The sequence below is a fragment of the Odocoileus virginianus genome, chromosome 20 (genome assembly GCF_023699985.2).
Source record: "Odocoileus virginianus isolate 20LAN1187 ecotype Illinois chromosome 20, Ovbor_1.2, whole genome shotgun sequence".
In the NCBI taxonomy this organism is placed as follows: Eukaryota; Metazoa; Chordata; class Mammalia; order Artiodactyla; family Cervidae; genus Odocoileus; species Odocoileus virginianus.
This window is the reverse complement of record NC_069693.1, coordinates 756098-766373: the sequence shown is the minus strand read 5'-3', so window position 1 is coordinate 766373 and position 10276 is coordinate 756098. Positions and strand designations below refer to the sequence as shown.

Genomic DNA, 10276 nt, shown 5'->3' with positions numbered 1-10276 from the left:
GTGACTTCCCTGATCTGATTCTTCAGCCCCTTCCTGTCTTCCTCTTCCCTCTGATTCTATGTATCCCACACCAGGTTTCTCAGAACCCTTTGTGACCAGAGAACTGAGTGCTGTCAAAGGGCCCAGGGGAGCGCGCCCCGCCCCCCCCCCGCCCCAGCTTCCCAGCCCTGATCTTGCCACACAGGAGTGCCTCTGCCTGGGGGAGTGGCTGACCTGCCGGATGTAGTAGATGCCAAGAGTGATTCTGGTTGTGGCTGGGGCTAGGCTACCGGGGAGGGGGAAGGAGAGGGGTAGAGTTGGGGAGGAGTGGGGGCTGAGGCTGGGAGCGGGCCTTCTCTCGCATGTTGGTAGGAAGCCTCTGGCTCAGGCTGCTTGTCTTTTCCTGATACCAGGGCCCAAGTCTTGGGACTGGGGTGACTCAAAGTGGTAGGTGAAATTCCAGCTGTGCGGAAGGGCTGTTCCTGGAACCCTCTAGGCCTCTAGACCAAGAGCAGGCTGACACCAGCCTAGGGTGAGGTTTGAGTCCCAAGCCCGACCCTGCTGCATGAAGATCCCCTTTTTGGAACTGCCTTTCACCCACAGTCTCTGGTACTTCCGGCATCCAGTGGGGGAGTCGGGGGCTGTGTCAAGGCCCCAGTGGTAGGATGGAAGGGGAGGACAGAGCAAAAGCAGCAGTGGCACAGGAAGAGGCAGGAGGGGTCCAGAGGTCCCGCCCTCAAGTCTGCAGGACTCTGACCTGGAGCTGCCAGTGTCTGTCCACCTGCATGTCAGCAGCTGGTGTGTCCTGTGAGTAGTTACTGAACACACATGACAGAGACCTTCCAGTTGGAGGGTACTTAGGGCTTGTGCCTGGGGCCAGGGAGGGAAGAGAACAGCCGGCACCTGGAGGGCTGGGGAACTAGCTTGGCCTTGCCGCCAGCTTTGGTTCTCAGACCGGTTGGAGTCTGCGGGAACAGAGGAAAGTCTTCTAAGACTAGATTCCCACTTAAAACCTTATAGCTTTTACAGCTAAGATATGGCTTCCTTGGTTTCATAAACATATAAACTCAGGCTGGCGGTGGCCTCACAGGCACCCGTTTGATGCTTTAGCACCTGATGATCTTGGCTGGCTGGCAGGGCGGTGCCCTCCAGGTCCTCCCTTGGCCTTTGGCTTGGCCAGCGGAGAGGTGGGTCGAAGGCAAATAGTACAGGAGCCCCGCTGTAAGGGGACGTCCTGCAGACGGGGGCAGGCCCTGCTAGGGGCCACATCTGCCGGGAGCCCTGGGTCTTGCAGGAGGCACGTGGTTACAGAGAAGGTGGTAGACCAGTAGCATGGGCTGAGAGGGGTCCCGGCGAGTGGGCAGACGGTGGGTGCACACCCAGACGGAGGTTCTGTATATTGTTTATTGAGCACCTACTGGGAGCCAGGCCCTAAGAGAGCTGGCTTGTACCGACGCGATCACGGGTCTCAGCAACCCCATGAGGTAGGTGTTCCACACACACCCTGCCTCCAATGGTGGACGACGGTGGGGCCACGCGCTCCGGCTACTCTGCACTGTGCACGCGCTGGTGCTGAATGAGCTTGGTGCTCTGGTGGAAGCGGCGGCCGCAGTCCTGGCAGGCGAAGGGCTTCTCGCGCCGGTGGGTGCGCAGGTGCTGTGTGAGCGTGGGCCGCTGGCGGAAGGCCTTGCCGCACTCGGGGCAGGCGAAGGGCCGCTCCCCCGTGTGGATGCGCCGGTGCTGCGTGAGGTTGGCGTGCTGCCGGAAGCGCTGGCCGCACTCGGGGCAGGCGAAGGGCCGCTCGCCCGTGTGGATGCGCTGGTGCTCGGTGAGCCGGGAGACCTGTGTGAAGCCCAGGCCGCACTCGCGGCAGCGGTAGGGCTTCTCACCCGTGTGCGTCCGCTGGTGGCGCGTGAGCTTCAAGCGCTGGCTGAAGCGCTGGCCGCACTCGGGGCAGGCGAAGGGCTTCTCGCCCGTGTGCACGCGCAAGTGCTGCGTGAGCGTGGGCCGCTGGCGGAAGGCCTTGCCGCACTCGGCGCAGGCGAAGGGCCGCTCGCCCGTGTGGATGCGCCGGTGCTGCGTGAGGTTGGAGCGCTGGCGGAAGCTCTGGCCGCACTCGGCGCACCGGAAGGGCCGCTCGCCACTGTGCACGCGCCGGTGCTGCAGCAGCACCGCGCGGCGCCCGAAGCGCTCGCCGCACTCGGTGCAGCCGAAGCACTTGTCGCCCGTGTGCACTGCCTGGTGCTCCAGCAGCACGGTGCGCCGCGTGAAGCTCTGGCGACACTCGCTGCACGGGAAGGGGCCTGGGGGCTCGGGCGCACCGGGAGGAGCGGGGGGCGCGGCGCTGGGGCCCGGCGGGTCGCCGTGGATGCGCTGGTGCTGCAGCAGGTTGGAGCGCTGGCGGAAGCTCTGGCCGCACTCGGCGCAGCGGAATGGCTGCTCGCCCGTGTGCACGCGCCGGTGCTCCTCCAGGCGCGCGCTGCGGAGGAAGCCCTGGCCGCAGTCGGCACACACAAAGGGCCGCTCCTCCGTGTGCGTGAGCTGGTGGCGCAGCAGGTGTGAGCTGCGGCTGAAGCTGCGGCCGCACTCGCCGCACACGAAGGGCCGCTCTCCGGTGTGGATCTTCTGGTGCCGCAGCAGGTTGCTGCGCTGGCTGAACACCTTCCCGCACACATCGCAGCGGCCCCCTCGCTCAGCTCCGGCCCCTGTGCCGGGGCGCCCCCGAGCCCGGCTGCGACCCCTGGGGGCACGCCAGCTCGCCGCGGCCAGTCCGCGGCCCACGGCCTGGCGGGCATCCTCCGTCGGGTCCAGCTCACCTCCCAGGTCGCTGGAGAGCACTAGCGCGTGTGAAAAGCCAGCTTCGTGGGAGGCTGACTCGAGTTGGCCTGTGATGCTGGCCACACCGAGGTCCCAGGGCAGGTGGACGTGGGGGCTCACGATGTGTGGGTCCACAGAAACGCTGTCGATCTGGAGTGTAAACCCTGCATGGCACAAGGGGATCCACTCATTCATGACAGAGAACCCGCTGGTGCCCAGAGACACTCCAGCCCTGGTGAAAGGGTGTGAAATGGAGCGACCTAAAACTGTCCAAAGAGGCAGACAGAAGTCACCTGGGCAGGGGCAGGGGTTCTGTCTGAGCAGGCTTCCGAAGGCGGTAAGGATGGGACAGACAGGTGGAAGACTAAAAACAGGGGACGGGCTTTCCAGGTGTGGCATAAGTTTGCAAAACCACCTTTCCGGAAGGGCTGTAGCGCAAAGGTGGCCCTTGCACTGGGCAGGTGGGTGATGTTGGTTCCCACAGATGCGGAGAAGTGGGTGGGTTTGAGGGAGGCTGGAAGTGGAGCGGACAGGCGGGAAATTCTGGCACCAGGACCTCTGTCTGCTGTGCCGTGCCTGTGATGCCCGCGGGACTCCTGTGGCGCCGCTGAGACCTAGTGCAGCCACTGGGGCACAGGGGTCTCGCCCTGCCTGTAGGGAAGTGTGGCTGTGGTACCGTGGCATTTACAGGGCACACGAAGCCCTGGGCCTGCCTGTGGTCAGACAGGGCTGGGCGTCTGGCTCAAAGGAGCAGGTTCCAGCCAGGCTGCGAGCACTCCATCCTTAGATGCTGGAGGAGGGAGATGTAAGCATGGCACAGAGGAGGAGGGGGTTACATCAGGGACGCAGAGAGGGGAACAGGGGTTTCAGGGATGACAGAAAATCTATAAGCTGCCAAGGAAAATGCAGATAAATTATACTGCCTCAAAGGAAATCATTTGTGCTCAGCAAAAACCCTCAAGAGTCAAAAGATGAATGACAAACTGAGGAACCCTCCAGAGGCAAGGGTCTAATTAACCAAAGTAAGAGCAGCAATCAGTCAGCAGAAAAGAATGTGGGCAGAAGACTGGAAAAGGAAAGGAAATGTCACTGATGCTTAAATTCCCTAAAACATGCTTAGTTCCCCCCATAAGAAAACTGCACATTAGGGCCATACTCATCTGCAGTTCCACATCCTTACTCCAGAACCCAAGTGTCTGTGTGCATTGCTGGTGAGCACAGACAGAAGTTGGTGTCGTCAAATACATCAAACAATAAATTTCCCGTAGGCTAATCCAACGATTCCACTTCTAAGTACTTCTCCACCAGTTGTGTTCCTCCCTGTGTGAAATGACCGGTATAGTGAGAGAGTCAATTCCTAGGCAGGTTGATAAGAAGTCTAGGGGTCCCCATGGAGACAGTGGTCTGGAATTCTCAAGGAGTCAGAAAGGACAAAATTTTTTCCCTCTATATTCCTTAGGATTATATAACAATAATGTATCCTGCTTGAGGACAGTCTCTGGAAAAAACCTGGCTAATTCTGTTATCTCCGTATGTAAATCATGGGAGTAGGTCTGGTGAGGTCTTTACAACCTCTAGACATTTTTGCTTCACTGTAATAACTAATTTGAGAGTATATAATTCCAGTGCTAAGACTAGCAAGGGGGTACTCTTTCTACCCCCTTCTGATGTCCATGTCAGAAGCTTTCTCTATCTCCTTTATACTTTAATAAAACTTTATTACACAAAAGCTCTGAGTGACCCAGCCTGGTCTCTGGCCCCGGATTGAATTCTTCTCCTCCAGAGGCCAAGAACCCCGGCGTCTTTGCATGATCCAGCAACAACCTTTCAATAGGAGGGTTCTCAGTTCTCACTGAAAAATAACTCAGAAGAGTGTCAGTGGGAACCTGGATGGGTAAACAGGTGTGTCGTGGGGAGCTGTCCAAAGAGGAGGGTGCTCGCTGCTGTGTGTTCAAGTGGGAAGATGCATGAAAAATGTCAGGCGGGGAACAGGGTGAAGATCAAGCTTCCATGTGTGTTTTAAAGACGGCAGATGAGTATGCAACCACATTTGTGTTTGCTTTCCTGCGCACAGAATCTTTCTGTAAGTCCATACAAAAGACCGGTGATGCTGGCTGTTGGGGTGCAGGACCGTGTGACTCAGGCAGGGGAGGGGCGCTCCACTGTATATGCCCTTGGGCCTTCTGAATTTTCTAACGTGAATGCTACCTATTCAGAATGTTCTCCTGATGAAAACACTGGCTGCACTGATGTTCCGTGGAGGGCAAGGGGAGCAGCCAGGGCACCTGGTGCGGAGCCCACAGTGGCTGAGGGACCCCGTATTTGAAGCAGGGGCCATAGTTGTCTGTGGGTGAGTGCAGCCCGAGGAAAGATGGGACTGCAGAGAAAGGACCTGCGGAGGAGCTGTAGGTGGAGCCGCCAGTGTGGCTGGAGAGAGCGGAGGCTGCGCTGTGCTGAGAGAGGCAGGGCGCTAGCTGCCCAGCAGGGCCCCCAGCTGAAGGCTGAGACAGCGGAAGGGGTGGCTGCCAGACCTCCTCTCAGCTTCAGTATGCAGCACTGACAGAACGTTAACAGAAGAACCTTAAAAATACCTGGGGCAGCTCCAAGACAAGAAAGGACCGTCCAGAGCTTGTGCACCATGCTCCAAAGTGGTAAGGCTAGAGACTGGGGGCTGAGGCCAGGCTCTGCCGTGAAGCTGGGGGTTGAGGACTTGGCCTGGGTGAGCTCAGTCCACCCACAGACCTTTGGTGTGGGTGAGCCTGCAGAGGGTCTCCACTGAACAGCTGGGGACCCAGGTGAGCCTTCCAGTTCAGAGTCACGATGGACTCTGTGGCAGCCTGTCACCCAGGATGACGCTTAGTGCAGGGACAGACGAGGAACTCCCCGAGCCGTGAAGGGCAGGCTGTTCATAGTGCAACAAGTGGGAGCACTCGCACCTCAGGAAACCAAGCTAGCTAACAAGTCCAGAAATAACATCAGGTATGTCCAGGTTCTCAAAGGATGGGTCAACATCCATGAAGAAAGAATGAGTTTGGGCCCTTTATTGATAAAAACAGCAAATGGGGACTTCTGGGTAATAACAGTATCTATTTACATTGGTTTCATTGTGAAACAGCATTAAAAACCTCCATAAAGGTTTTCTTTGGTTTTGTTTTCTTCAAGGTATAAAATCCACAAAGATGAAGAGGAAAGGAAACAAAGCAACCCCTGATATTTCTACTCTGGATGGGAGACCAAGCAAACAGTAACTGTGCAGCAGTGGGGAAAAATGGAAAGAAATCAACCTGTTTGATCTCAAAGGCTCGAAACATTCAGGATTTGGAAGGACCAAGTCCCTCTGGCCATGCAGGTAAAGGGGCAAGGACACCAGGTGGGCAGGGGAAGCTGACTCAAGCTGAAGCTGGGCTACCTCAGGGAACAGCGCTGGGCCCTCTCTGCACACAATTCTGAGGAAATGGAGGATGTGGGCAGGCATTGCAGTAGCTCTGATTTCTGGATCTCTTCTCTCATCCTGGCAAAAGGCTGGGTTGAGGGTGAGCGCCAACATTGAGGAAGTCAAGGGGGTAAGCGAAGCCACCCAGGGGACTGAGATGCCAACCTGTCTCCCAGCCGGGATGCAGGCAAGAGGCTAGACATGCCTTCTTAGGACACTCAAAGGAGAGAACTGAAGACCCTCACGGCAAGGGCGCCGCCTCCACGCAGCCCAGCCAGGGTGCCCTATGACTCCTTCAGTGGCATCCACGGTTGCTCCACCCACCCACACGTCTCCCAAGAAGTGGGTCTCTGTGGGGAGCAAACTCTTCCTCTCTCCTAGCTGCCCTCTCTTACCTGCCAGAGAGATCAGAGAGCACACTGGGAGGAAGCTTGAAGACAAGTCATCATTTGTTGGGCTCCAAAATCACTGTGGATGATGGCTGCAGCCATGAAATTAACAGACACTTGCTCCTTGGAAGGAGAGCTATGACAAACTGAGACAACGTATTAAAAAGCAGAGATACCACTTTGCTGACAAAGGTCCATATAGCCAAAGCTATGGTTTTTCCAGTAGTCATGTATGGATGTGAGAGTTGGAACGTAAAGAAGGCTGAGCACTGAACAATTGATGCTTTTGAACTGTGGTGTTGGAGAAGACTCTTGGAGAGTCCCTGGGACTGCAAGGAGATCCAACCAGTCCATCCTAAATGAAATCAGTCCTGAATATTCATTGGAAGGACTGATGCTGAAACTGAAGTTTGGCTTCAGTTTGGCCACTTGATGTGAAGAACGGACTCACTGGAAAAGACCCTGATGCTGGGAAAGACTGAAGGCGGGAGGAGAAGGGGGCGACAGAGGATGAGATGGTTGCATGGCATCACAGACTGAATGGACATGAATTTGTGCAAACTCCTGGAGACAGTGAAGGACAGGAAAGCCTGGCGTTCTACAGTCCATGGGGTTGAGAAAAGTCAGACACAACTTAGCCACTGAACAACAACAAATTATTATCCTCAGAGAAATAAGGAAAGATGTTACAACTGTAAGAACAGAAAGTGGCTTAAATAAGTATTCAGGGAAAGACGACACTGATGGGGAATTGAAACTCTACTAGCAGATGTGAAAATCTCAAAAGGAGAATCTGGAGGATATCTGAAGAAATTTTCTGGAAGATAGAGCAGAAAGAAAGGGATGGGAAATTGCAGAGAACAGAACACTAGAGCATTTGTCCTAGAGTCCAATAACTGAGTAACAGGCATTCTAGAAACGAGAGAACAGAACAATGCAGGGGAAGGAACTCAAAGAAACAATTCAAGCCAGCTTCCCACAATTGAGAAACTGAATTTAAAGTTAAACAGCCTTACCAACAGTGGTGATAAAAAATGTTTTGACCCAGTTTTACAGCAGTTAAGAAAAAAAATGTTTGGAGACTGAGTCAATAAAAAGAACTCTTCATCCAGCCAAAGTCCAGTGTAATGTGGAGTGTTAGACAAATGTGTTTTAAACATGTAACACCTCTCAGAACTTTACCTCCCGCTCCATTCACAGGAAGGTCCACCAGAACATGGGAGGAAACCCAGAAGGGGAGGGGCCCAGGAAATGGGATGAAGACGAGACGGCGCCTGGATGATGGTGGGCCATCGCAGGCGTGTGACCGAGGTGGACCGCGCAGGGCGTCTGGCCTGAGAGCCTGGGCGGTTGGGAGGGACACTGTGCTGTCGTGCCCAGTCCCCACCTGTGTGTAGGTCCCTCCTGTCTGTCCACCCTGCTGACCTGCTGTCCAGTTGGTGGGACGCAGGCCTGGAACCTGGGGGCCATCCAGGATGCCAGGGCTGGGAGAGGAGGTGGGGAACGTGAGTCCTGCTCTCAGGGGGGTTTATGGGGCCAGGAGGTTAATGGAGGGCTTGGCTTTGGAGGGCAGGAGATGCTGAAGCAGGCTGAACACTGCAGGGGCTGCCCAGGCAATGCGGGCGCGCAGGTGACGCTGCAGAAAAGGGGCCCTGTGTTACTCACCTGGGGAGAAGATGCCCCCAGCTTCCTCCTGCCACAGGGCCCCACGGTGCTGCCTCCAGGAGGAACCCTCAGGCCCAGGCTCACTATGGGGGGAGGCCTGGTCCAGCACCACGCCACAGTCCTGAAACCACAGTGGTCACTGCTGGTCTGGGTAGCCAGGCCCACCCAGGAGAGACCTACCCGGCCCCCACCCAGCCCCACCCGCTGAGGCTCCCAAAGCAGGGACTCACCCGGGCCTGGTCGGGGAGCAGAGTGAAAGGGGTCCCCTGCGGGCTGCTTAGAGGCTGAGGACGCAGCGGTTCTAGAGAAGGAGGGTGCGGTCAGGAAGCTCCAGGGCGCCCCACCCCGCTGCCCTCCTCAGTGCTGTGGCAGGTGCCAGGATCCGGTGGGGTGGGACCTGGGGCTGGTGTGGCAGGGGGATCTCAGGACTCACAGAAACACGGTGTGGGGGCATATCTGGCATCTGCCCGGGAGGCGGAGGAGAGAAGGGCACCCCCCAGCACTTGGAGCCCCCCGCCCCCACGCTCCAGTCTGCTGTCTGGTCTGCAGCAGTTGGCTAATTCCACCCCCGCCCCCCCCCCCCCCCCCCGCAGACCTCCTGGGGAGAGGACTCCTTTCTCCCACACACAGGAATCCCAGGAGCCAGCACCATGCTGAGAACGTGCAAGGAGCCACAGCTGTGGCAGGCTTGGCCCACAGGGGAGAATGGCCACCACTGGCTGGGCAGGATGCGGGGCTGCCGAAGCAGAGGGCACACCTCCTGCTCTTACCTGGCTCCTCAGTAACCTCGGACTCCTCTTTCACCCGCAGGCCCAGTGCTGACTGCTCCATGGCCCCAGGGGGCATCTCCAGCCCAGGTTCTGGAGTCTCAGGTGTGGGCTGAGGGAGGGCCTGGAAGTTGGGGGGCTCCGTCCTCTCCGAGAGCACCTCCTGACCTTGCACCTGGACCGTGACCTGGGCAGGTGCCCCCCATCAGGAGCTCAGGTAGGGAGCTCCCTGGCCTCCACCCTCTCGGGATCCCAGGGGTACTGACTCGGCCTCTGAGGACACACGGCCCCCAGGGACTGACAAGGAGGGCAGGGACGCCCTGCAGCTGCTCTCCTCTGCCGACACCGCCCGCCTTTCCCCCAACCCTGCGGCCTGAGTCCTGACTCCAGCTGATGGAGGGCTGGCGTCAGAACCGCGGCTGCCCTGGCACAGGGTCTGCTGCAGGTGACCACTTGCAGAACCCGGGGGGGCTAGCGTCCTGCTGAGCAGGGCGCCCCAGGATGAGGCAGAGACCCCAAGCCTCTGACTCACCCATCTGCGGGGCCCTCCTGGCTCCCGGCGGAGGCCCTCGACCAGGGCCGCGGCCTCCTCAGGGCTGCCTGGCTGTTGTCCTCGCACGCGGGCCTGGATCTCGGTGGGTAGTGCGCCCAGGAACTGCTCCAGCACGAGCAGCTCCAGCATCTGCTCCTTGGAGTGCGCCTCGGGCCGCAGCCACTGGCGGCAGAGTTCACGGAGCCGGGCCAGCGCCTCGCCGGGCCCTGCAACCTCCTCATAGCGGAAGCGCCGGAAGCGCTGCCGTGCCGCCTCTGGGCCCGGATCCCAGGCGACGGCTTCACCCTCCCCCTCAGAGTCCTCTAGCTTCACCGTGACGGGCCCCTCATCTTCTAGGGATGCGCGGCCCCGGGAGCCCAAGGCTGCCGGCCTCATCGGAAAGACCAGGCTGGGGCTCTTGAGGCCAGTGTCCACCCCCAGGGAGGAGCACGCGGAGGCTGCTGCGATGGGGACAGTGGCGTGCAGCTCAGGCCGGAGGCTGACGCATGGGGCCGGCCAGCCCTCGCTGAACCCCTCTAGCTGGGCGTGTGCAGTCTCTGGTAACCCCCTGTTCCTGGGCTGGTTCTCAGGCCCAGAAGGTTCCTCCTCTGCCCGCTAAATCCCACCCGTCTACACGCACGATCTGAGCCCTGCCCTCAGCCCTCTCCCTGCAAGAGAGATACCTACGCCTACG

The 10276-nt window shown here is 58.4% G+C and overlaps 1 protein-coding gene across 1 annotated transcript; it reads right to left on the bottom strand.

Moving 5' to 3' along the window:
• Nucleotides 1-1365: 1365 nt before the first annotated feature.
• On the bottom strand, nucleotides 1366-10270 carry MZF1 (myeloid zinc finger 1). The gene is made up of 5 exons (XM_020899675.2): nucleotides 9583-10270; nucleotides 9054-9237; nucleotides 8514-8584; nucleotides 8284-8404; nucleotides 1366-2960 (listed from the first exon to the last, which is right to left on the bottom strand). Exons 1-5 carry the CDS (start codon nucleotides 9976-9978, stop codon nucleotides 1525-1527), a joined length of 2208 nt encoding a protein of 735 aa, XP_020755334.2. The 5' UTR covers nucleotides 9979-10270; the 3' UTR covers nucleotides 1366-1524.
• Between the last annotated feature and the right edge of the window lie 6 nt (nucleotides 10271-10276).